This window comes from Orcinus orca, chromosome 10 (genome assembly GCF_937001465.1).
Source record: "Orcinus orca chromosome 10, mOrcOrc1.1, whole genome shotgun sequence".
NCBI lineage: Eukaryota > Metazoa > Chordata > Mammalia > Artiodactyla > Delphinidae > Orcinus > Orcinus orca.
This window is the reverse complement of record NC_064568.1, coordinates 94,241,000-94,268,585: the sequence shown is the minus strand read 5'-3', so window position 1 is coordinate 94,268,585 and position 27,586 is coordinate 94,241,000. Positions and strand designations below refer to the sequence as shown.

General features: G+C 45.0%; 1 protein-coding gene across 10 annotated transcripts in view; it reads left to right on the top strand.

The window, feature by feature from the left end:
• JARID2 (jumonji and AT-rich interaction domain containing 2) overlaps positions 1 to 27,586 on the top strand; it is a 242,564-nt gene that overhangs the window by 97,321 nt on the left and 117,657 nt on the right. For all 10 annotated transcript variants that reach the window (XR_007479888.1, XM_033434865.2, XM_049716354.1 and 7 more), the window contains one exon: positions 16,927 to 17,062. Coding sequence is in view for 3 of the 10 variants with exons in the window: in XM_033434865.2 (XP_033290756.1) it covers positions 16,927 to 17,062 (136 nt within the window). In the remaining 7 variants the exon portion in view is untranslated. The remainder of the gene's footprint in view (positions 1 to 16,926; positions 17,063 to 27,586) is intronic.

Sequence of the window (27,586 nt, the reverse complement as noted above, 5' to 3'; positions counted from 1 at the left end):
GGATTTTCCCTTCAGAGCTTCCAGAAGAAACCAGCCAAATACCTCCACTTTAACCCGGCAAAACTGACTTTGACCTTCTGACCTCCACAGCTGTAAGAGAATATATTTGTGTTTTAAGATACTAATTTGTGATAATGGTTAGCAGCAGCAATAGGAAAGGAGGCTGTGTTATCCTTTTTCTTTGTCCTCATTAACAGAGGGGTGGCCTTGACTTTGTTAGCTTATGTGAGTTAACTTATCGCTTTGACCCTCATTAATTTTTCAAGATGAGAAAATAATGAACTGTACCACCCTAGAAAATCAAGTGTTGAGTGTACTGAAGGCTACATATACAGTCTTTGAGTTTTTGCCACATTACTGGTAGAATTCAGCCAGTAATTTCGTTAGGGAACCATGTAATATGTGCTCCCATCAAATAAGAATTTTATGGGTGATAAATGCTCTGAAGAAAGTTAAATCAGTTATTTAGATTGTGTGGTAGGGTGGTTAGAGGAGCCTTCTTTGAGAAGGTGACATTTGACTGAGAAATGAATATTGTGATAAGGGAAGATCCAGAGGAATAGAATTGCAGGGGGAAAAAAAAGTGCAAAAGAGTTATTCGGGATATGGGTTCAAACCATTGCAGAGCACAGCAAGGATGCAAAGGAAAAAATACTGAAAATCAGGAAGAATGTTGAGATTATTATATCAATACTTGGTTCTGTCCCTTTCTGTATATTTGGTCACTAATGTTTGTCAGACCAAGGCTCTGGGTATAGAGGGAGCGAACCCCACACCCACCCATCCTTCCCTTATGATAAGAAGTTTATGGGTCTCAGAAAGTGTATAATATGAAGGAATTGTCTCCTTGTACATTCTATTGATTTTTAAAATTTCAGTGATGATGCATTGTTAGAAGTTTCTAATGAACATGATAAATATCAACTTAGTTGATATTTTGGTTTGCTTAGGGTGCCATAGAATGATATATTTTGTATTTGGAAATTGTTAAACTTTTTACTTGGTAAAAAGTGGTTATGGATTTGTTTCACGTATCAGTGGATGATTTTACAAGCCTTTTAAAACTCAAACCCAGTTTGCCAGTAACATTATTTCTAGAACTTTCACATGGGAATAATTTCATTATTGTCAATATCTCAAAGTTAATTTTAAGTAGAATTTGTTTTGAGATTAGCAAATTTAACATCATAGTATAAGTTTTGGTTGTTGAGGTGAAATTCACATAATACAAAATTCATCATCTTAACCATTTTAAAGTGAATATGTTTCAGAGATTTCTTTGAACAGGTAAAGATGAGAGGGACGGCTTCAGACTGCTGGTTGCTCAAAGCCTTTTTGCTCAGTGTCCTAGGACAGTGGTGCTGGAGCCACTGACAGGCCCTCCCTCTGCCTCGTCTTCCTTTCCTACCCCAGGCAAGCCATTTGTTTCCCCATCAGTGCATTGTTTCACCAGCATCTCTTAGAAGGTTGCCTAGAATATGGTTAAGCTCAGAGTGCAACCATAAGTATAGATAGCATGGGGTTTTGCGGTACTGAAGATACCATGTTTCACAATAGAACAATTCTTGATCAGATGCGTACAATATACAGAATGGTGAGGATTATGAGGCAGGTGCATGGACTTATTTTTGTGCTCGTCATTCATTATTAGTGTTTTCTGTGCTTCCTATCTTTAATCACAGGTTCGTTATGGAGATGATTTAAACAGTACATGTCAGTGAACTTCAGTCATCATTGCAAACTGATCACATCCTCATCACAGTGGGAGCTACTGTGGTTGGACTGATGGACAAATGCCTTCTACGTTTGAGAGGCACTCGGGCTCTCAAGCTGTTTTTAAGGGAGAATCTCTCTAAGTAATTCTGTTTAGTGATTTTTAAGAAATTCCAAGACATTGGAATAGATTGGGAAATTTTATGCCAAATGTACGGGAAAGAATAAGTGAGAGTAATGAGAAATACATCCATTCTCAAATATTTTCTTGACTTATATTTTGTTGGATTTTCTGGAAACTTTTCAGTTTGTACTGCATACAGAAAATGAATTGTCACCAGATTCTCTTTGTACTTAAGGGCTGTGCTGGCAGGTTACACCCTTGTAGCCTCTGCTGGCTTGTGGACGTGTCTACTTCCCTTGTTTGAGCATCTCCCGGATGTGTTTCTTTGCATCTCACTGAGAAGCAAGTCTGCTCTCCTCCCAGTTTATTGTTGGCCATGTAATTTTGTTTATGATGTTTTTGTTTCTGGTGGTTTTTCTCGTACTCTGTACTCTCACTCAGGAAGCCCATCTCTCCTTTTCTATTTATGGTAATTACTAGAGAGCATTTTATTTTGGCCCTTGGGGAGTGCTTGCTGGGTTTCTTTGTGTGGGCATGTATGTTAAAATTGGAAAGTGTTTTCTTTGAGGTCAGAGCTTTTGTTAAATGGTCTGAAAACTTTGTCAAACCCCAACTGGCCATAAAAAAAGAGAATTGTTTTGTATAGGATAACCTCTCCTCTGCCCCTTCCTTTTTCCTAACTTTAAGGATAAAATCAGTCCGTTACTACTGTCGTGTTGGAAGGGTGAGATCTGTTTCTCTTGTGCTTGGGGTGGGCAGGTCTTTTTGAGAGCTGCTGTGTAACTGGAGAATATTAGCAAGAAGGCGGCAGGCAGGCAGCTTGGTCTCTCTAGTGTGCTCTAGAGGCCCACTTACCTGGAAGCAAAAATAGAATTATATGTTAACGTGGGCAGTAGATCTCAGAGTAGAGCCCGACAGTCCTCGTTCTGATGGCACAAGAAGAGGAACGAAAGCTTCATTCATGTCCTACAGTTGACTTAGGGGCTGGGGTTATTCTGCAGCAGCTTGAGTTTTGGGTTAAGGAGAAATTGAACATCTGAAGGTTTTTTCCCCCTTAATTTAGTTCTTAGTTCCCAGTGATGGGATATTGGGTCAAAGATGATCTACCTTTCCAATCTCTCCCTCCTGATAGAATTAAATCAGTGAACAACCGTAACCTAGTTTCCTGATAGTATTACTGAGATAGTATTTTTGTATGTATTATTGGCAATTCAGAACTGGGCTGTGACTCACAGACGTGCAGGGTTGGTTTTCCTCATTCAGTTGGAGGTAAGGAAGCTTTGAGTACTTTATTCAGTGTGATTCTGTCCTTGAAGGTAGTAGGGGCTCATTTTGTGTTTCAGAGAAAGGAAACTTTAGTATCAGCTAAAACTTTTTCTCGAGTTTAGAGAATACTGAATTCTCAATTTTAGAGGGTTAATGTCAAGAAAATAGAGTGTATTAAAACATTCTCTGTGTTCTATTTAAATAGTTACCTGGTTTCCTTAGTTACGTCCTTTCTTTTCTTTTAAGCTTCATTTCCTCAACAGTTTTTTACTAAGCTCCTAATGTGTACCAGGCTTGCTGTTAGGGAATCGTCAGGATATGGACGATTTTAATGCAGTGTGACTGTGATTCCATCAAAGGTGGCAGTGGCGATGGATGGGTGGTGCCGGGACCGAGTTCTGAGTTTACCAAAATCTCTGGGTGCAGGCCTTACCCTGGACCATTGAGTCAGAGGATGGTGGTGAGATCTGTCCTCGATAAAGCTCCCCAGGGGATTTCCAGGGCAGCCAACCTCCTGTGCTGCGCAGACTGGAGCACTAGTCACCAGCAGTGGAGGTGGAGGATTGCTTAGGGAGATGGGAAAATGGGTTTCTGGGAACCCCTGTTCAGTGTGTTTTCAGCAGAGAAAATAGAAATTCGAAGAGAAAGCACAACATGGGTATGGCAGTGGGATGTGACTCATGGGTGGGTATGATAGAAAATAGAGTCGACCACTTAGAGGGAATTATTTCCTGTATTCTTCCACCAAGTCTTAGGGCGTCCAGAAGGAGCTGCTCTGCTCTGGATCCTTCCGCGATTCTCTTGAGAGAAAACAGGTTGTAGTTTGTTTTCAGCCCTGTGCAAGTCTTTCTGATTTGTGTCCGTTTGAAAACTTGTCTGCGTAGTCTCTGTTGCCGTACAGGGTATCCTGTGAGCAGGTTTTGGGCCTCAGGCCTGCCTCTGTCTGCCTAGGGGTGGATGTCCTCATTTTCCTCATTTGCACGTGAAGCTAAATATAAGAAGGGGTGTCTAGATTTGTGTGTGAGTGATTTATGACTTCACGTGGCTACATAGAACTTTCTTACCAGCTGCAGCCGTTGGGCTACAATACGGCCTGAGCCGAGCAATGGATTTCTGAGGTCTCCTCTGCCATATTATTGAACTTAATTTAGGGCTGCATCCAATGTAGATGTTTCTAGAATGCCTCTGGAGCATGTGAAACATTCCTTTTCTTTCTTCCATGTTCACTCCTCTGCCTTCATTCACTCTTTATTTGAAAGCCTCATTTTCCCTAAGTCTCTGAAAACCCTTTTAGCCATAAAATGACTTGTCTGGGTCAGCCAGCCTTTACCTGACTTCACCCTTAACTTGCAATAAAGAGGTGAACCTTTGATAAAGTACCTAAGGTCAGAGTCTAGGTTGGATGTTGAACCAGCAGCTATATTCAGATCGCCAGCTTTGACACGTGGCCTGAACTTTGACCTCTCCTCTAGGGTCTGTATGGACAGCTCCAACTCAGCATGTCTAAAAACGAAACTCTTGGTTCCTCTCTCCCTTCTGTCTGCTTCGGAGCACTCTTTTCAGAAGTGCCCTTTTTTCCTCCAGAAAAGAAAGGAAATGTCCTGAGATGAAAAATTTTGGGGTTGATCTTTCACTCTTCTTTTCTCACGGGTACTTGTACTAAGGGTCCTGGTCACATAGATCATCAGCACCCAGTTTTTCTTGCCTTCTAAGTGTTTCCAGAATGTAACCAGTCCTCACAGCCTCTCGCTGCCTCCTGGGTTCTCACTTCTCGTGTAGGCAGTTGTCACAACCTTCCTTCATCACCCCCTAAGCTGGTTTATTCTTAACCCAGCAGCCTGTGCAAGTTTTTACAAATGTAAAACAAATTCTGTTACTTCTTTGCTCAGAACTCTCCCATGGTTTCCCATTTAGAGTAAAATTGTCATCTCCCCACTTCTGCTTTATTCTTTCACACACGTTACCTGAAGTGTAAATAGGAAACTTCTGCTTAACATCCACTGTGCTCACAACATGAGTTTTGTTTCTCTTACCACCGTGAAATGTCAGCATAGGAAGGACCATGACGTTGCTTCTAGAAGGCCATATTTGCTTTCCCTAACAGCTTTGCTTGAAAATGAGACTGCACATATGCCATGTCCCCTTTTGGGGGGTCCGCCCTCATGACTTTGGAGGAGCTTTGTCCATCTATAGGTAAGCATAAATCTTTTCATTGAATCATTTACTGGTCTATGAGGCTGTTTTATGGAGCTGAAGAAACGGCAGGAAATCTCATTTTGCATGAAAGAAGCAATGCTAGAACTGGCTTGGACACAGGAGCCAGCAAATGTTTCCAGTTTTGTTTAGGTGGCAGAAATAATTGTGATCTTTGCAAACCATTGTGAAATAGTAATATGGTTAAACCTTGTCATTGGACTAGGAACTGGCTTAACTGGTAGGAAATATCTCAGTTTGAATAAAATTGATATCTTGTACTAAGTGTCCTGGTCACAGAGATCATGCATTCTATGCATTATGAAAACTGAAAGCTGTGGGAAAATACTGAAACAGACATACTTGGTAAATTGAGCCTAATAGACTGTTTATATATTTCTTGGTACTAAAGTATTGATGTGAAAGAGATTTGAGGTTGGACTTTTATCTTTGTGTATTTAGAAAATCTTTTTTTCCTGTGTATGTATGTATGTATGTATGTATGTATGTATGTATGTATGTATGTATGTATGGCTGTATTGGGTCTTGGTTGTTGCGTGTGGGCTTTCTCTAGTTGCAGCGAGCGGGGGCTACTCTTTGTTGTGGTGTGCGGGCTTCTCATTGTGGTAGTTTCTCGTTGCGGAGCATGGGCTCTAGGTTCGTGGGCTTCAGCAGTTGTGGCACGCAGGCTCAGTAGTTGTGGCGCATGGTCTTAGTTGCTCTGCAGCATGTGGGATCTTCCCGGACCAGGGCTCGAACCCGTGTCCCCTGCATTGGCAGGCAGATTCTTAACCACTACACCACCAGGGAAGTCCCTAGAGAGTCTGTTCTTTATTTACTGTTGAATTATTGTTGAAGTCATGATCAATTTTTAGTTAATACACCAGTACTCCTGTTTCCTGATAATCTGTTTTGAGATGGGGATGCAAGGATGAGAGCTATTGTTTCTACTTGAGATGCTCACCCCTTGTCTGTTGGGGGGTAGTGGTGTTGGAAGCTCTAGAGGGGGAAGGACTTAAAACCTCTACGGTAAGTTGGGTTAATGATAATTTTGTAGGCCATGCTAAGAAATTTGGAAATTTCCCCTGTAGTAGCCATTGGGGAGCTATACAGAGCTTTTGAGTAGGGGAAAGAGCCCCTTGGATTGATGGTTCTAGAAAGTAATGCATTGCAGTTATTATTTAGATCATAATCAGAGATTGGGATGGGCAGAGGAATCAGAGTTGAAGGTAGTGGGGGAGAGGAAATAGGAAAACCAGGGGAGAGTCAGGTTACCAATAAATTGCATTGGATTTAGCAATTATAATGTGTTTCGTGGCAGTGAGAACAGTTTTCATGCAAAGGCGAGGTGGGAGTCAGGTCCCTTGCAAGACTGTGTACACTTGCGGTTCTCAAAGTGTGTTCCCTGACCAGCAGCATCAACATCACCGGGGAGAGCTCTGTGGGTGGCAGCCACAGTGTGTGCTTTATTAAGCTCCGGAGTTGTTGCTCACAAGCTCTCAAGTTGAGAGCCACTCCCTTGGTCATTTGTTTGTACATCAGTAAATAGAGAATTCCAGAACTGGAATCCAGGTCTCTCTTACCCCTGTTAATATGTGTTTATTCTAGTGAAGTATTTTTGAATGCCTGCTGTATACTAGACTCATCTAGTTGGGAGCACGAAGATGAAAAAGACCACGTGGCGGGTCCTATGGAGTCACACAGGCTAGTCAGGATGCTGTCTGTGTTAACCTCATAACCTCATGTGCATGATTTGGAGATGTTTGTGTGATGCTGCTTCACTGGCTAGTTGTAAAATGTAGAGGACAGAATGCATGAGAAGCAAGTGGTATGTGGCCTGCTACACAGTGACCTGCATTCTCTATTAGTGGGAAGCACTGTTTGGAGGGGTGACAGGCATTAAAATTATTTCTGGAGACCCATGCCTGTAATGACAGGGTGCAAACCAATCCCAGGGTGGTCCTTAACTCTGGGGACCGCTGGAGGAAAAAGTGGGAAAGGACAAATGTGATGCGTTGTCAATTTATGTTAAATTCAAGGACAAAGTTTATTTGTGTACTTACTTTACTATAACTTGAAATTTTTCATAAAATGGCCCCCCCAAGGCCTTAATGGTTTTACAATGTAGCATGACCAACGAGTCCCCAGCGAATGTATGGACACTTATATGCTTATTTCCAGGTCGGAGGTCCTTGATGAGCCAAAAAAGCCAGCAAGTCAGTCAGGTATTGACAGAGCCCCTAAAGTGACCCAGCAGTGTCCCAGGGCCTGGAGGAAGGAACAGGAGGGTAAAAATTGCCCTAAGCCTTCGCCACAGCTCATAGGCCGATAACTTTGGCTGGCCCTGGCAGGAGGCGTCACCCTATTGGTGCTGAGAGACTGGCTGGTGGGGTGCTGGCTTTTGTCTGTTCTTAACCCAGAGGATGAATTTTGTAGGGGAATTCCTTAGAAAATGATTTGAAGGCATGTTAAAGCAGTGTGCATCTTCAGGGCTTCCTTGTAGACGAGAATTTTAGACTTCATCCCCTGAATTTCATGTATATTCCCTGCCAATCTGAAAGGCCACATGTAGCAGAGCAAATTGGAACCACTTTCCTGAGAGTTGTATGGGTGGATATCTGTTCTTACCTACTTTAGACTCTGGCTTTCTTGTGCAAGGTAGTCTCATATTCCAGAAATTTCCTGTTCCTGAGTAGAACATAAAGGTACATGTTTTGAAGAGTCTCAGGGACGTAATGAAATGCACGAGCAAGGAATACAGTCTATTGGAACCCTGTCCAATTAATTATAAGCGTTGCTCTACTACAATGATGATGGAAACATTCTTTAGCTGACCTGTCCATTTTGGGACACACATGGCTGTTGAGTTCTTGAAATGTGTACACTACAACTTAAGGAACTTAATTTTTTGTGGCTGGAGACTACTGTATTGGATAGTTCAGCTTAGAATATGCCATTTGGGGGATTTGGGGGGGTATTCTTATTAACATGAAAAGGCTGTAGTGATTAAAAGATCCAAATCAGTCAGAATTCTTTTGGGAACCTACTTGTTAATAATTTATTCCCAAATGAGGCCATTTTGGAGTCGCACGTTGGCATTGCTGATACTGGATTGTCCCTCATTCTGATTTCTTTTTCTAAGATATCGGTCAAGTATTGTAATTTGACTTAATTTCGCCCTCATTCTGAAGGTAGATTGCCAGTCTGTTTGCTGCTGGATTCTTGGAGATAATGCTGCTCTAGATCTTGAGTCCTTTTTGATTATGTTGAAACAACAAACTGTCAGACCAAGAATTGCAGGGGGTTGAGTGCTGTGTTGCATGGCCCTCACTGCTGGTCCCTGACTGCACTGTTTAACAGTGAACGTGCGCCGGCGCAGCCCGTGCTGCTGCTGCCTTGACAACGGCGGTGTTGGACACGCTCAGAGGCAAAAGGGCTGACTTGGCAGCTGCCCAGCAGATTTTTATAAAGGCTCAGTTGGTGGCCGGAGATTCAGGCTGTCAGAGTTGTGTTATGCAATAAACCGTTTTCAGCAGAAGTTCTTAATCCAATTTCAGCTGTAGCTTTTTTTTTTTTTAAATAGGCGGTAATCAAAGATAAGTACACATTATTTAATGGGAGTTTGGAAGAAGTAAAACTCTCCTTGCATAAGCATTTTCAGACCGTTTGCTTTATCCTGGGAAGCATGTCTGTCGGAGGAAATTTGCTGCTTGAAGTGCTTTTAATGTAAAACCAAGGCAAAGGAACATCATTCACAAGTTCAGTAAGTCAGTGGCTTCCTGGCCACTTATCTAATTTCTAGGTGTGAATATTCCCCGATTTCTCTTTGATGTTTGAGTATTGACAGGTGAACCATTTTATGGAATTTTAAAAAATGGATTAGCACCAAGTCGATTTGAGAAACTGAGTTGATTTCCAATGGAGAAAATATTTTGTTAAAAGGGGAAGAAACAGTAGTTTTAGCCTAAGTTGTGCCTCTCTCTCACTTTATCCTTCAGTGTTCTCCCCCTCTCTCTAGCTCTGTAAATCCTCGTTTGTACGGAGTCTGTGCCAAGAATCAACACCCCCAACAAATTACTACTATTATTTCCGATGCCTTTGTTGTTCTCTCAAACTGTTGATGGAAGAGGCTGATATTTCAGACAGCAACCAATTGCCTTAAGTAGGATTATTTAATAGCAGGTATATGCAAAACTTGTGCTCTAGAAAATAAAAGGCATGCATGTAGAGTTTTCCAGACGGTTTTCCCTGGAAGGAGGAAAGGGCTATGAATTCGTTCTCCCCACCTCCCTCCTGGAGCAAGTCTTTTAAATTTGCTTTTCTTGCTGGTCATCTCTTTGCAGCCATCAATTCCCCGCCCCATACCCCGCCTTGCCATTTGGCATTTTCTGTTAATCCAACCCAGGGTGGAATTGAGCACTGGAATTGGACATCACACTTTATTTTTTTAAGAAAAGGAAGTGGAAAGTCACAAATCCCTCCATTTCCAGAGCCTTGACAGAAGTGAGATATATGCATATTGTGGTATTAGTAACTCATCCAGTAGCTCCTGTAATCTAAACACATAATTGTTTGTCTTAGCACTTGTATAAGTTTTTTTAAAAATAAATTTTATTTATTTATTTATTTATGGCTGCATTGGGTCTTCGTTGCTGCACGCAGGCTTTCTCTAGTTGCGGCGAGCGGGGGCCACCCCTCGCTGCAGTGCGCGGGCCTCTCCCGTTGCGGAGCACGGGCTCTAGGCGTGCGGGCTTCAGCAGTTGTAGCACACGGGCTCAGCAGCTGTGGCTCGTGGGCTCCAGAGCTCAGGCACAGTAGTTGTGATGTGTGGGCCTAGTTGCTCCGTGGCACGTGGGATCTTCCTGGACCAGGGTTCGTACCTGTGTCCTGTCGAATTGGCAGGCGGATTCCCAACCACTGCGCCACCAGGGAAGCCCTGTATAAGTTTTAATAAGGGGTTTCATGTTAGGAGAAGGTCTTCCTGCCTGTGAACCTGAATGTTCTCTTCTCTCCCAACTTGCACAGCCCCATCTGCTTGGTTTACTTACCGGAGGCTGTGAAGAGCATGTGACGTGCTGTGCTCCCTCCCTGTGGAAGCAGGAGTGTTTTCTGTGGAACGTGGTGGCTTCTGCGTCTGTCCCGTGTGTCGTTACCAGTCCCACCCCCAACCCCCCGCAGGTTGAAATTTAAAACAGTGGTGGGAGGTTCTGGATTTCAACTTAAAAACGCAGGTGTGTGTCACACTTTTATCCCACTATGTCGTGGATGTTGGCTTTATTTTATGTGGTGATGTTGTTAAAAATGATCTGTGTGGTAGTGAAGACCTTTTTTTAAAATAATGGATTCAAATCTGCTGGAAGGGGCCTAGTCCCTGGTTGACCTACGTCCCAGTTTTCTATCAGTTGTCCCAGCATCATTATTAGCAGTGCCCTTGGCTGCGATGATAAGTTACTGGTCACTCTACCTGTGATGGATGAGACTCTTACGCAGTTTGCTCGCAAGTAGTGGGAAAGTCACTACCTTCCGTGGGCAGGGGGGACCCATTTCATTTTTAAAATAGTTGTAATTGTTAGAAAATATTTTTTTAAATTTGATCAGAAATGGGCTTCCCTAGAACCTGTGCTTTTTCATCATTGTTTTCCCTCTCTTGAGTCAAGATGGCCTGAATTTGAAACCATGAAAAAAATGGAGACATAGAGAAATTGCATAAGGATGCTTTGAGAGATGCTCATAGAATTGATATTCTTTCAGTTCTAGAAGCCGGTTGTAAGGGCCAGTGAGAGGAACTCCCTCCCTCCTTCCTTTCCTCTCCTCTGCCTTCTCCTCTTAGTAGTTTCCAGCTCTAGCTGATGCATGAGTTGTTTGTTTTTCATATAACATTTATATTCGCCCCTTGAAATTAGTAATTTTAATGGTGCTTTCATTTAGCAGCCAATGTGAGTTGCCCTTTTGATGTTTTCTCTTTAATAACAAATTTCTGAGTTTAGAATTTCGCTTCCTGATCTGGCACCTGCCCCGTAGTGGACCGGCGGACTCATAGCGGGTTCCTGAGGTGCTCCTGCTTCTCTCCAGCCACGGCGCCTTTGGGCAAGACCCTGAAACTCATCTCTGAATGATAACCACGAGTTTCGTGATTCCGTCCTTTCCCATCCCTTTTAAACTAAAGGGAGAAAGCATGGTGTGGCCCTTGTCCCAAGGGGAGGCCGAGCAGAGAATCAGGAGCATTAACTGTGCAAGCAAGTGCTGAGCCCAACGTCTGGTATACAGCGAGCACCCAGGAGACGTTTGCCATTGTCATACAGTTGGCACTCCACATCCGTGGGTTCTGCATTCCTGGATTCAACCAATGGCAGATTGGAAACATTCAGGAAAAATCTTCCAGAAAGATACAAAAAGCAAAACTTGACTTTGCTCCACCAGCAAATATGTAAATACTTGCCCCACCAGTAAAAACGTAAATAGCATTTACATTGTGTTAGGTATTACAAGTAATCTAGAGCTGATTTAAAGTGTACAGTAGGAAGGATGTGGATGTAGGTAGGTTATATGCAGACCTACCTTTATATAATAACCTATATAATGGTTATTGTATAAAATAACCATTTTATATAACAGACTTGAACCTCCTGGGACTTTGGTATCTGTGCGGGGTCCTGGAGCCAATCCCCCGTGGATAACAAGGGATGACTGCAATCATTATCGCTTTTTATATACTTCCCTTATGACTGCAGGGGTATTGTCCTCTGCCTGGCACCTGTTTTGTAAGCTTGACTGACCTGGACGTCCCTGTTTCCTTGCACTAAAGCATCTGGGCGCTCAGAAGAGGATTGGAAGCCCAGCTTGGTGAAAAGCTGGCCATCACTGGAGAGCAGAAGCCCGGGAAGGCTTGGCCCAGGCCTGTGGCTGAATGGAGGGCATGGCTTTACTGTATCACTGACCTGATAGTTTTGACGCAGTCAATTAGAAGAACTCTTGGTGTAGTTAGAGCATGTTAAATCAATAACCCAGTGTTTTGAAGTGTGGGCCATGGAGGGGCAGTTTGAATGGTCAGCAAATTTATTTATATTAAGATCCTTTTTGGGCTTTATTTAAACTAACGTTGATTTGAATTTATGCCGTCAGTGGAGGTTGGGCTGGGCACTCAAGCACATTGAAAACAGTCATGCATGCCACGCCCATGTCCACAAACCCAGCCCTTCTCCATGACGGTGTGTGTGGGGAAGACACAGCAACCTGCACCCAGCAAATCCCGTACCTTCTTTTCTGTCCTGTCCAGTAAACCTGGGTAAGGAGGACAACTTGGTTTATGGTCTCATTCACACATGACCCTCTGTGGCCTGTTGTGTTGGTTTTTGTTTTTGTTTTTTACCTTAGAGGTCAGGAGAGCATCACAGAAAAATAATTCTACAACTGGGAGCTGTGATTTTTGTTGGATTGGAGCCTTCCTTTGGGTTTTGTTGCTTTGTAGTGGGGGGGACAAAAAAGGATCCCCCCGCCCCCCAATAAAATCACCTTGGAGGGTACAGTTAACTGCAAGCTTAATGAGGTCCTGCTGTGTAATGTGGCTATTTCAAAGAATGGTAGACATTTTACAAATGCAAAGGGTATTTACAAATGCAAAGGGTATTTGCAAAGAAAACCCTGTCACTTTTACTTTTAAAGGTCTTATTACTCAGTCTTCCATTTGCCAAAGAAAGTGATTTTTCGCAGTCAATAGCCAAGTGAATCTAGATCTATGTGAAGATTCCCCCCCCCCCCCCGCCGCTACAGCCAGCAGACCCAATTATTTTTGTTTATTTCAGTGTTTGCAAAGCATCTTTTGGTCTTGGGGAGAAACAAGTAAGAGACTGGGGGAATGAGGAAAGGTGGTGTGTCATCGGGAGCCTGATTGTTCTTCTCAAGTTTTAGATGGTCTCTTAACCTAGAGGTCTTATGGAAACTCCAAATGACAAGAGCTGTTTTTAAATCAATAATGCAGTTCACAAGAATAGACACACACTCCGGGCAGCTGAATTTGCATCAGAATGAGGCTGCTAGACTCCATACCAGTGGCTATGCCTCCTCCTGTGTCTGCCTTTATTAAGCTGACCAGTAAAGTAGAATGGACTGAATGCTTGGCTACTTTGTTCCTCGGGAAGAAGAACAGGGAGAACTCAGAAGGGGTATTTTGTGAATGAACTGGTTGGTGTTTAGCTGAGGGTAAGGGACTGCAACAGGGGCCGCGGATTTGGGCCCTGTAAGGCCATGTGGACTTGGAGATGGGCGCTGTTTTTTTGCAGGGAGCTCTAGGTGGTGGCAGAAGGGGTGATGTGGCCCCTGTGTTAGGACACTGACACGCTTACTGCTGAGAATGTGAGGTGTCGCCTGGCCCTGTTGGATTAGTCACCGTGGGGAGTGTTTTTGGGGAGGAGCTGTGGTTTCAGTCAGGAATTAGAGTGATTTCAGGCACTTCACTTAACCCATTCTGGAAGTTAGGCACTGGCAGCCAAGTGTGGGTAATGGTACATGGGAGGTGTGGGGCTGAGTTTGTACAGTTTTCAGAAATCCTGAGCTCTCACTCTGTCAGGCATGTTTCAGGTGCTGAGCAGGAGAAACGATTTCCTGACTCCATGGAGACATTACTTCTAAATAAGACAGCTACTGAAAAGGGGGCAATATAACAGAGGGCTGGACTTAAAGGTCACAGAAGCTCTTGGGCTGGGGGGTGGCCGGGGAAGAGGGGGGGTTCACCTGAGTTGCTTGACTTCTGGTGAGGGAGTTAGTTACGTCTGGGTTGTTTTCTAGAGCGCTCAGTACTTGCTCCTTCAGAACTATGATAAGGGTGGGTAAGCGTTAGGCCTCTGAAATACCTTCTTTCCGGCTTTCCAGGACTCGCAGCTTAGGTTGCACAGCCCTGTGCTGCCTTGTGGTTGGGTGCAGGCCCACCTTGCTAGCCTCCCAGTAGGGAGGGGTGTAAGCGGAATGTAGCGATTCATCGTGACTCTGCAGCTGTGAATGGCAGTTGGATTTCTAATCTCTGAATTCTTACCTGCTGAGCTTTTGGAAACAGAGCAGAGCCGACTTCTTACCTGCTAGGTTTGCACCTTGCATCAACACTGAGGGAAGTCTTTACCAGCATTCTAGATTATAAAAGAACTCGTGTGTGTGTGTGTGTGTGTGTGTGTGTGTGTGTGTGTGTGTGTGTGTGTGTGTGTTGTTTTGTTTGATTTTTAATGTCTAGAACTGGAAACCCCATACTCTGTGTCCTGGATTTGCTTCTCCTGTATTTAAAGTACTTTATAGGGGTCATGGGGCTGCTGGTGTCAACTAAGTGAACCTTAAATGCATCTTCCTTTGCAGGAGTTTTCCTCTCACATGGTTTATGTTTTAATTAGATATTAGTTGTCGGGGTATAATTCTCCCATATGGAGGCCTGGAGCCAAAATGAAGGCACCAGTCTGAACAGGAAGCAGTAAATCGTCACAGGAATTTTACATTGAAAGCTATTTTGGGGATTTACAATTTATAAACTCTGTGTATGTAGGAAATAATCATTTATAATCACAGCCTGGCTTGTTGTGGAGACCTGAATGCTGAGGGTAGGAACCTGGGGGTGGTGAAGAGAATTCTGCCCGACAGACTTCCCTGGATCCTGAAAGGTGGAATTCAGCCCAATGAGCATGAACTCTTCCCGAGGTTAAGATTATCATTCATTTGAAACCAAAATGCTAGAGGCATTTTCACGCACACTGAGGGGCGTTGCTTGTTGCCAAGAGTGATTCATTGTGCTTTCCACGTGTTCTGTAGCTGAACCATTTGCCTCTTATGCAGGTTGGTTCCTTGGGCTCCTCAGGTGGGGTCTGGTCAGAGCGCTTCGTTTTCCTGGTTTTCAGCCATGCAATTGGCAGGTCTCTGGTGACTCGGACCCAGTGGTGGTTAAGAAGTAACGTGTGTTCCTCCCGCAGGGTGGAGGCCAAGTCTGCCTTCAGCCTTCATGTGTGGACTCGACCACCACCCTGGTCTGTAGATGCCTTGTCTGTCTTAGGAGAGCGACTGGGGACACAGGATGTGCCTTCTGCCTCTGGAGGTGATGGAAGCCTCGGCTTGGCAGGTCTGCAGAAGTGAAGGACATCCGGGCTAGGTGGAAATCCTAGCTCTTTTCTCCCAGGCCTTCTCTTCCCCTTGTTATGGAAATGGAGAATCGCCGTCATTCTAAGAAATTCTGGAAGCTTAACAGGAGCACCGCCTCAGTTACTTAGGGTTTTAGAGTCTGTGTGGTTGGATTTCTAAGATGTAGTGTGTGTTTATGCAGCGTTTAGGAATTTGTGAGCTGGAGAAGACCTTGGATAATCTATTTCCCTTATCTCGGCCCCTGGAGGGTTTAGTTGGCCGGGTAAGTGGCAGGGAGTAAAAAAACCCAGTTCTGTTGGATGTTGAGTGTAATAGCACCAGCCTGTCTCTAGGGTATTTGGCCTCCTGTTTGAACAAAAGGAACCTGAGTATCCCAAATCCTGCTTTACTGGGGCATTAATGTTTTCCTTATTCTCTTAAGGCCCCAAATAACTGAGAAGCCCATAATCCTTCCATCTCTAAATTGAACTCATAAAATGGTTAAGTCTTGAAGTAGGTGTGTGACCATAAGAACTTGTTAGATTAGCAAACAGTAGGCAGATATCCACAGAAGAGAACCTGTGAGTATCCCAAGCTGTGTGAAGCAACTCTTTAAACCTTAAATTAAAAAACTCTCTTGCCGGTTCCCTAAAACAGTGAACTCATTTGGGGCACCGGTATCGACCATCTCCGTCTTTCCAGACTTGGCTGTTGTCCTGCCTCAATCCCTGCTGGTCTGCAGTCTGTCGTTGTGTGTTTACTACTGGAATTGCTGGAGTGCCCTCTGGTTCTTTGGTGTGCCCCCCGCCTCACCTTTATTTTGACGTAAGGGAGCCACACTTTTAAATGAGGATCTTCAAGACCTGTTGTATGTATTCTTTTTCAAAAATCATCCCCCCATCCCCCTGCCACCCCGTTCTCTAGTCCACAAAGATCCATTGCCCTTTTCTGCAGTGGTCCCTCTCCCTCTCTCGTTTTTGTGATTCCTCACCTTAAAAGGCCAGTACAGATCCAGTTTCATTTCTTCTGACGGAACTGTAAATTCCTTGAAAGTAGCACCAAACCGCAACACCAACAGTAAGTAAACTTTCCAAAGGGGTGTAGCTCGTGTCTGTAAGGTGCCTACATTCTGGCATTATTCGCTTTAAAGAACTCCAGTACAGTGATGCATTACACCTCCTGTTGTGACTGCAATAACTCCTTTTTTTCCTAAACTTTGCCAGGATTATAAAACTTCTCTATTACCAGTGAATGATGGGATTTGGTGCGGGGCATGTAAAGGAAGTGCGATGCTTGTGTCTCTCCTCCAGTCCCTTTACAGCCTGAGGGGTAGCTCTTTGCTTGTGGTCTCTCCAGGAAGGGCCAGTGCCCTCCCTCCACTATAGGAGGTAGTTCTGAGCTCCAGAACTTGGTCTCAGTCACTTAATACTTGTTTGGGATTTGTTGGTTTTTTTTTTTTAAAGTTTATTCTGACTCTTAATTAACATTTGCTTGCTTTCCGTTAAGTAATCCCCTCTCCCCATTCTTCCTTGTTTCTCCAGGATGACAGTGATGGGATTCCGTGGTCAGAAGAAAGGGTGGTACGTAAAGTCCTTTATTTGTCTCTGAAGGAGTTCAAGAATGCCCAGAAGAGGCAGCATGGTGAAGGCATTGCTGGGAGCCTGAAAGCAGTGAATGGTGAGTGGCCTGTTTTGTTGTTTTGGATGATGTCTCTGGGCCTGGCCTTGTTTCCGAAATGGATGTGCTTTGGGCGGCTCGTGCTTCGCAGGCTGGGCCCCTAATGGCAGTTACTCTGGACATCCCGCTGGGTTTATAGATTTGTTTTGATGCTCCTTTGTATGTTGCATAATATAATTGGCAAGGTGCCTTAGTCTGCGCCCTATAGACAAGACCAGGGCTGCGATCTGGTTTCTGCCCGTTCTTGGATTGAGTGTGGAGCCTGACTTACAGGTTTTTCTGTGAATATCTGTCTTTCTACCCGAGTATGAGGGCAGAAGAAGCCTTTGATGATCTCGCTGAAATGGGGCAACTTCGGTGCTTACGCCCTGTTTATATAGGAAGTAGCCTGAACCGGTGGGCCTGCTGCCCTTCTTGCTCTCTCTCTGGCTCAACAGCCTCCTCAGGCCCTGCTTCCTTCCTTGTTGATCAAGCTGGCAGGTGGCCGCACAGCCACAGGTGGGCAGTGGAGGCAGAGTTCCCGTGCGTCCGAAGCGTCCCTCATCCTGGATGGGTATCAAGTGGGTCCTTGAAGCCTGGAGAGAAACATGCTCCCGTCTGAGTTTATTCTGGTGTCTGTTTTTAACAGGGTTAGTGTGACTCGGATGAAATCATCCAGTGAACACCATTTCAGAACTAGCATTTGGTTACTATTTATATTTTATTTCGGGGGTTGTGGCTGCGGCTGTATTCCACAGCCTCTCTTGTTCTCATTAATCTCCTAGAATCTTAGATAAATGTGAATGAATTGACCGTGTTCTGGTTTGTACTTGTTTGGAGTGAGGAGATAAGGAAGAGGAGATCCTATTATTCTTTTTTAAATTTTTTTTACGGTACGCAGGCCTCTCACTGTTGTGGCCTCTCCCGTTGCGGAGCACAGGCTCTGGACGCGCAGGCTCAGCGGCCATGGCTCACGGGCCCAGCCGCTCCGCGGCATGTGGGATCTTCCCGGACCGGGGCACGAACCCGCGTCCCCTGCATCGGCAGGCGGACTCCCAACCACTGCGCCACCAGGGAAGCCCCTATTATTCTTTTTGAGGTCTGGCTGTGATCCTCCGGTAAGAGTCATCACACATGGGGAACCTGACATCTTGCCAGGGGGCAGAGCGACAGGCTGACTTAGGGCGTCCAGTTTTTTTCCATCCTGCTTAGTTGTAAGGTGAGTTGTCTGGGAGCCTCTTGTTGGAACCAGTGCTTCCAGACAGGACCTTCTGGCGCTCCCTTTCCACAAGGCCGTGGCGGGGTGTTCTGACGTGGCCTTCCTGAACACCACCGGGGTCTGCCCTGCCATTCACCCAGGTTCTGTCGCCCTCTTCTAGTACTGTGTGACTTGGAACAAGAACCGCCTGAGGTCTGAGCCAGTGTGTATGGGAAAGGCCCGTTTTGAATCTTTCACACGTGCAGAAGCAAAATAATTTGAGGAATCTGTTGCCACAGTTAGTTACACAGCTTGGACCCCTATCTGTTCATGGGTCTCCTACCAGGTAGGGACCCCACCATTTCTTGGCTGCCTGTAATGGAGTAATTGCTAAGCCATGTGTCTTTTTAGAGAGCATTTGACGTGATCAATCTTGTTGACGTTGCTTCACATTGAACATACTGTTCTGCTCTTAAGTTTTTGAGGGGAGGGTGACGGGGGGAGAATATCACTGGATCCTGGGGTTATAGTAGAGCAGTGGCTGCTGCTACGGGGTTAGATTTTACTGCTGTGACAAGGCATGCTCTCATTCTGTTGTTCTGGAGTGGTGATGCCTTCGTGCTTTAGGAATCTTTTAACAACTAAAAAACCCACCCAACTGGGAAAAATCCGCTTTTAGGACAAGAAGGTAGCCGGGTGTCCAGGATTGAATAATGGTGGAATTTGGGTAAAAGAACAAAAACTAAGATAAAGCATTCAAGAAGCAACTAGTGCTGCCAGCTAGTTGGCCAAATGTAGCTCCTGTTTTCATTGGCATACTCGGGGCTTGACGATCCCGAGGAAGGAATTCTAAGAAAAGTTGGCACGTACATGTCTATTGGGATCATTGAAGACTTTAAATCATTCTTTTACCACCTCCATAAAAAAGGTGGTCTTTGTTGTTTGTCGTGGTAGTTGGCCTTTCACCCTGATGCAGACTGACTTGCCTTTCCCTCCCTCCCTCCCTCCCTCCCTCCCTCCTCCCCCCTCTTTTGGTTGTGAAGTTGGTGTCTGCATGCCCTTTTCTGGTTCATGTTGGTGTTTGTGCAGGCTGTATTCCAAGGCCACCTTTTTGTTATTCCGCATGTTGGATTTCGATAGCAATTCTAAGTAAATACATCTCCTCGTTTTAGAACTTGTGTGTGTTTTAAGCATAATTTTCTTAAAGGCAGCTAGCATGTTAAACAATGTGTGCTTTCTTATTTGGGGGCTACTGGAAAGCATGGAAACCAGACGCGTTACCATGGGAATAAGTCCCTCTCTGTAGGTCCCAGAATCTCAAGGGTGCTGTCCTAGGGGGGTGTGATCCAGAGAAAGCTGAAGTAGCCGGCAGCCTCCAAGGCTCTTGGTGGGGATGGGTAGTGAGAACTGCAAGCAGCCTTCTCTCTGAAGGTGTGTACATATGTGTACATATGTGTGTACATATGTGCGCGTCTACATTTATCACTCAAGTTTGAGTGGATGTGTTATAACAGATCATCATTCGTATGCTGTGCAGTAGAGTGACCTTGTCTGGCGCTGTACATCACAGCACACTGTTTGGGGTTCTTCATCGTGGGGCAAGTGAAGATAGGTTAGTGGTGGGGCAAGAGTGGTTTTAACAGTCATGCCTTTCCTTTCCATTTCTCTTTTCATTTTTTTTGGTCCCCTACCCCCTCGAGGTTCCCTTTCAAAAGTTGAAATAATTCCATTGTTTTAGTTTTAATTGTGACAGAAAGTTATCTGACAGTAGAATTTGAAACTGTCCAGTACAGAACCCTTGCTGGGAGGCGTGGTATGAAACTGGACGGGACAGACGTGAGAGTAGGTGCCTGCACCCCGGCTAGGGCGGTGTTGGTGGGGCTTCTGCCCCCTGTGCTCCCTTTCTCATGCTTCGTGGCTTGAGGATCGTGGGTAGGGAGGTACCTCTGAGACCTGTGGGGTTTCTGTCTGTGAGGGCAAGATGACATTCTTGTTGGTGGGCTCTGTGAGTGTGTTCTCTGTGGTAGTAACTTCCTAATTGCACATGGTTATTTATGCTGCAGTAGCAGAATTGGAATTACGGCTCAAGTAACTTTGAATCCAGTACTTACTTTAGAATCCAGAATGGAGGAAAATGGCATCCTATCTTTGCAACAGTAGTATTGAAAACAAGGTGTTTTGTTTTCCCCCCTATATTTCAAAGCAAAGATGTTTCTTGGTTATTGGTCTTGCCAGAGTTTCCTGGGAAAATTCAATTTTAAAATAATATCTTGAGTTCACAGTAGAATGGGCTTGACATAATTTTTATCTAATTGGGAAATGAATTGACATCACTTCTGCGAAATCACAGGCATGCTAGGATGATGAACAAGCAGCCCCCTGCCCTGGCCTCCTGTGTGAGGAGGGTCGGGGGCTGGCGTCTGCTAACAGGGTGCCAACAACAGCAGCTTGTCTGAGTGCCTGGGCTCAGCCACGCCCCTTGTGCAGGTCTGGTAGAGACGTAATAAGCCAAGCAGACATAAGATAGTAGAGAGACCTCATACTTTATGTCATAAAATCCATGTTTGCCATCAGTCTTGGTTTGTGGTTCCGAAGTGACGAGGGAAGAATTTTTTTTTGTCCTACTGGAGGTAACGAATCTTGAGTCTTGGACATCCCAGTGGGTTGTCTGTAGGAATTGAAGCCGTTGTTACACAGCTTGTTGGCTGTAGCCAGGCTTCAGGGGAGGCGATGCTAAGGTTTCTGCTGGATGTGAGCCTTCTGTCTACTCTCTGCTGTAGATGGTGCCACTTTTCCCGGCAGTAATAAATTGACAAAAGCTTCAGAAAGGCTGGCAGAGGCAGAGGCCTCGGCCACTCTGAGGGCCCTTGGCCTGCTGGGGCTGAAATTAGGGACATTTAAATAATAACATGCTACACAAATAATGAGTACACATAATTACACAGTAAGAGAGGGGAGCTATTAGCTGTATTTGAATTTCATTTGCTTCCTATAAATTTCATCTGAGATCCAGCAAACCCTGTGGCCAGCTAAAGCATCTTGACTAGATTTAAGGGAAGCTGGACTCTTTTTTCTTAGAATTGTATGGTAGTTGTGATAGCTGGAACCTATACTGAGCTCTTGCTTTTTGCCAGTTATTGTTCTAGCACTTCACCTGTATTTTGCTCATTTAACTTTCAGAACCAACCATTTTCTAGAAATATAGGAAACTGCACTAGGGCAGATTAGCAATTTGCTTACACTACTAGTATGGGGCAGAGCCAGGATTTAAACCCCAGCTTTCTCCTTTGCTTATAATAGCCACCACTTAAATAAATAGAAGTAGTTTTGGAACCCCCTATAAAGATAGGATTTCAAAAATACAAAATTGTAGGAATACTTTTTTTTTCAAATAGCAGTTTCTTTTGAAGGAGATTTGTGAAATCTTTCGTTGGCAAAGAGACCTCAGAAGTGAGGGGCAGTACAAGTATTTATTCATGTGACCATGGTTCTGGGCTTCATTAGCACTTGTCATTGAATTGATAGAGGAAATCGAAAAACTGCATTCCTCCTGATTGGTCATCCTCCTTCCACACAGATACATTCATTATTTCTTTCTGTTTCTTCACCTGGGGATATAGATTTGTGTTTTTAATATTGTTGTGGAACCAGCCAGCTGGCAGAGGGCTGCCACTCACCTCCATGAGGTGGTGAGAGAGGGCAGTGGCCTTGCTGGCAACAACTGTCCATTTGTAGCCAAGGATCAAAGCTAGAAGTACAAATATAGGACCCCCTGTGCAAACCACACCCCCCCATCCCATTGCTTTTTTAAGAGGGTAGAATTTTGTTGGACTCTTCAAAATCTCTCTGAGATTACTGATGTCCGTGGAATGAAACACGGGCCCAGCTTCTGCAAATTCACTGTTTATAGGATGAGATTAAAGTGTGACTTCCGAGTCAAAATCAAAGTCTGGGCACCTTGTCTGATGAATGGAAGTGTATTTTTGGCCATATTTGAAATGAATGCTGTGACTGTATGGTGGCCTTCTCCTGGCCTGAAGCTCTGATGTCCAGCAGTTCTCAAGATAGTCTCTACTTCAACAGGAAAGACCATCTCCCCCCACCCCCTGCCGAAGAAATTGGCTTTTCCAGGTTGAACTGCTGCTGTGTCCGTGCTTGTGGCCTCTGCAGGCTGGGCCAGGAGTTAAGTTTTCTCTTAACAGTCCAGCGCCTGAGACATTTGTCACCTGCGTCCCCTGACGGCACTCCATGGGAGAGCAAGGCCGTGAGGGCAAATACACTTCTTGAAAACAACCTACATTTATTCTTTGTTTAAAAATGAAGCTGCATCTCTCTTGGATAATGGTGGAGTTGGGAAGGCTTGATTTCTTTCTCTTGTAGGTGTTCTGTCGTCAGTCTTCATGACCCTGAGTAATGCAGATGGGAAATTTCTAGATAGAGCTCCCATCTGATCAGTACTTGATGGAATTCTTAGTATGTAGGAGCAATTGTGAGTAATAAAGACGGAACTGAAATTGCTAATTTTGGGGGAGTCAGAACAGCTTATTTCATCTCATCTAAGATGTCATTAAGTGATGCATTATTTTATGGGAGAAAAGAAAATATGCTTCCAGTTATAAGTGTAAGCCATGATAACTGTGAGGTGCTTTCTAACAAGAGAGAAATATGTGTGACTGGGTATCAATGAAGCACAATAAAATAGAACAAAATGCTTTAAAAATCAGAGGTGTGTGTGACTGGTTTGATGTGAGGAGGCCAGCAGGGAGGCAGGTGATGTGAAAGGCCCAGTGCTGAGCTACCAGGAAGAGCTTCAGTAAAGAAGTTGCATTCCTGTGGGCCTTGAAAGCTGTGGGACTGTTGGAGCGAGGGCTGAGGCTGGGACGGGGTAGTGTGGGGCAGGGGTGTGGACCAACAAATAGACACTGGCCGGGATGGTTGACGTCACAGTCCAGTGGGACAAGTGGCAGGTGTCAGTGGCCAGCCTGCTTGTACTGCTCTGACCAAGGGAATGGCGAGCCTGCCTGCAGCCCTTTCGGCCACAGAATTACGGATTGCTAGAGCTGGAAGGGACTTTTGGAGGTACGTAGGTCAGGCTCATCATTTTACAGATGAGGAATTTTGAACCTTGCTGATGAGCTTAACTGGAAGGAATGGATCATGCTGAAGGCTGATTGGAACCAGAAATCCAATTTAAATGATGGCGAGACACCAGCCTTCCCAGTAGGCATGGCTGCGTGTGAGGATTTCATGGAGCGTTAAGGATGGAGGTGCCTCTGGAGGTGAATGTATTCTGCTCCTCTTTTCCTGTCACTTGTGCTTGAGGCCCGCTGCCCATCCAGCTCCCTCAGCCTGCTGCCTCTGGCAGTTCTGCGAGCTCTGCGCTCTCTCTTTGATTACAGCCCCATCCTCTTGGCTTGGACCCCTGTAGTAAGAGGGGCACACCACTCAGGTAGTGACACCTGGGGCGGGGGTGCGTGTGATGTCTGAGCTTGAGACAGTTCCACAGTGTTTTCCTGCCTCCCCGTGTTCTTAGAATGGCTCAACTTTGAGAGATGTTGAAGCCGAGGGGATGGAAACCTGCTGTGTCCTGGGATTTTTTTTTTTTTTTTTTTTATCATCGCGGTGCGCGTACCTCTCACTGTCGCGGCCTCTCCCGTTGTGGAGCACAGGCTCCAGACACGCAGGCTTACCAGTTGTGGCTCACGGGCCTAGCCGCTCTGCGGCATGTGGGATCTTCCCGGACTGGGGCACAAACCCGTGTCCCCCGCATTGGCAGACGGATTCCTAACCACTGCGCCACCAGGGAAGCCCCCCTGGGATGTTTTTTAAAGCTCTTCCGCCTCTAAGAGTCTGTCTGCTCAGTGCCTCCCTTTGGGCACCAAAATCCCTTTTTCTCATCTCTATGAGAACACCACTCTGGAAAATATCCCTCTTTTCTTCATCATTTGTTTACTTCTTTACTAGATCATTCCCATCAGGAAACAAAACATGTTGTAGTTTCTCCCATAAAATAAACCCTCCGATAATCTATCTCCCTCCTGCTGTTCATTTCTTTTACTTTATAGAATTCCTCGGAAAAAAAATGTCTACACAGTGTTTCCCTCTAGTATTTATATTCATGTTAATATCCTCTCCCAGCTCATTCTCTTTTGAGCCCCTAGAGTCAGGCCCTTTACCAAGGCTAATAATGACCTTGATGGCCGAATCCAGTTGTCAGTCCGTGTAGCTTTAGTTTGCCCATCCGGCGGTGTTTGACATGATGATTCTCTCCTGAACTCCAGTTGCCTACCTGCCTTCCGCACTTTGCTCTCTTGATAGGTCTCCTGAACTTGAGGTCTACCAAGCCAGCTCTGTCTCTCCACTCCCTCCCATCTGCTCCCCCGCTGCCTGTCTTTCCATTGTCAGTAAATGCCAGTTCCATACTTCTGGTGGCTTTGATCAAAACCTGGGAGTTATCTGGTACCCCCCCACCCCCACCCCCGCCCCGATTTTGCAAAACCTGTTTATTCTAAACTCACAATATGTTCTGAAACTAAGTTTGCGCCACTGCCACGAGTCCACCACCTCTGTCTTGGGCTGAGACTCCTAAAGCTGCCTCAACTCCTGCCTTTTTACCTGTCTAGGCAGCAGCTAGAACAGTCCTTTGTAGTGTGAATCAGCACATGCGGTGTCCCGCATGTCCCCCCGTCTCTCTTAGCGTGAAAGGCAAGCATCTTACCCTGGACACTGATATGGTCCCCCAGCATCTCTCTGGTCTTATCTGCCCATCTCTCCCTCACCTAGTCTAGCCTTCCTGCTGTTCCAAATGCATTTGGTAGTATACTCTTGCCCCAGAATTTTTGTGCTTGCCGATGCTTCTGTCTAGAACTCTCTCGCTTTGGGTACCTGTGTGACTTGATCACTCTTGGCATTTCAGGGTCCTGGTCAAATGTGCCATTACCAGAGACCTCTTCCTTGAGCATCTTATTAAAAATTGTGCCTTTGCCTGTTACCCTTTAGCTCCTTACCTTGTAATATTTTTTGACGTAGACTCTCTCACTGCCTGGCCTTGTATTATTCTGTTTGTTTATTATAAGCTCTCGCCCCACAGTAGATTTTAAGTGTCAGGAGAGAAAAGCTTCATCCATGATCACTGCTGCTGTATGCACAGCTCCTGGGTGCTCTGTGGAGTGTGTGGTCACCTGCACACCGGCTGTGTCCCTGCCCCTGTGCCCAGCACCCCTCTGCTACACTGTGGATGTGTTCCTCTCTGTTCAGGAGTTTGTACCATCGCTCACTCCAGATTTCATTTTGAAAATGCATACACCTTGACCCTCTCGCCCCCTCACCCCAGGTCACAGCCCATGTTATTTTCCCTGTTCCCAAAGCGCACATTTATTCATAACTGTGATGTCTTTATATAAGTCTCGTTATCATAAACATTCTTGGAATTGGGTCACCCTTTTATCCTTTCTTTCTGAACTACATTTGTTGAAAGCCTACCTATGTGCAAGATACATTGATTGGTAGTTTAAAATAAAACTGTCCTTTTAAGAAAATAAAAGTTACTGCTTTTAATTCTCATAACAGTGTGGTAATTATACGATTACTATCATAACTTTGCGGGTTTGTTTAGTGGGCCTCAGATGGAAAGCAGCATGCTCAAAGCTACGTTGCTAAGAAGTGGTCAAATCAGGATCTGAACCCAGGACTCCTGAAGCCAGATCTTGCCCCACTTTTTTTTTTTTTTAATAAATCGAGGAAGACGTTACACTCTGTGAAATCACTTATCTTAGGTGTGCAATTTCGTGAGTTGCCAGATGCACATATACCCGTATGACCAGAGCTCCAGTGTTGATACAGGACTTTTCCGTCGCCCCAGAAAAGTTTTCACCCGCCCCTTCTAGCTCATTTGACTTCTTTAAAGTATGTGCTCATTTGGTGGTTTGTCAACATGGCTGTCTCTGTTTTTAGGAGCTTTTATGATGTTACGTGAGTTTACGATATTTCTCCAGAATGTACCAGATGCCAGAGAGTGTCTGTTGAGACCTGAAAGTGCCTCAGAGACAGAGGCACAGTAAGCAGCTCTTGGAGGCCTCAAGCAGTGCTTGAATAGGACCCCACAGTTGGACGTGCTCAAGGATGACATTTACTGTCTCATGGTGGCACTCGTGCTCAAGGATGACATTTACCATCTCGAGGCAGCACTCGTGCTCAAGGATGACATTTACCGTCTCGTGGTGGCACTCGTGGAGCCAGATTCTCCATGCTAAACCAGCGTCACAGTTTTCAGTCTGAGCGGTTGTGCGAGTCCAGACCAAGTGGGCTTTTAAACAGTTACTTCTCATCCTCTTCCATGTCACTTTTCTCTTGTGGCACCCCTGCCCCGCCCCCTTTGTGGTACTGTTCTTAGTCTGCGTGTTTAGAATACTCAGCCTTGGTGTTATAATTCAGGACATTCTGGAACTGGGGTTCAAGACTTGGCTTTTCCCCAAGGGCAGTTGGCATCTGTAAGTCATGTGCCTTCTCTGCTAATACAGTGTGTTCTCAGTTAGATTGATTCTTGTGAGGACCCCATGATCAGCTTGATGGCCTTGCGGATGCAAAAACGTGAGGCAGCAGTGTGGTGAGATTGCTGATTTCTTTCCATTTTCTTGTGGCTGTGGTGTAAGTCTATATATAAGTCAGCTTGTGCTGCCATAAGAAAATATCACAGACTGGATGGCTTAAACTATAGAGCTTTATTTCTCGTAGTCTGGAGTCTGGAGGTCCAAGATCCAGGGTGCCGGCCACTTCAGTTCTTGGTGAGGCCTTGGTTCCTGGCAGAGAGAGAGAGAGAGAGCGAGAGCGCGCGCGCGAGAGAGCGCGAGAGCGCGCATTGGTTTCTCTTCCCCTTCTTAAAAGGATACCAACCCTATCAGATTAGGGGCCCTCCCTTACAACCTCATTTAACCTTCGTCACCTTTACAGGCTCTGCCTTCAGATACAGTCACACTGGGTGTTACGGTTTAAACATAAGAATTTGACTGGTGGGCATTAAGTCTGTAACAGTCCAGTAGGGATTTGAGATGGTGACAGTTCTATTTGTTTCAATTGTAGATTAAGTTAATTGCTGTGTTATTTTGTACCATGTTTCTTTTTGTGAGACTATAACTATTTCCTGGTAGGTCAGGAAACTGTAAGGGCTGTTTGACCTTAGAGAAGATGTTGTTCCTCTCAATTGGGTAGAATTAAAGTTGGACATTTATTTATTGAGTTGTTGCTTCTGTGAGACCACTTGGATTAGCCCAAGTCCCTGACTTCAGTGGGGATTGAAACATGATTCATATGCACAGGGAGCAGCTATCCAAGGCCAAGAGCCCTAAGAG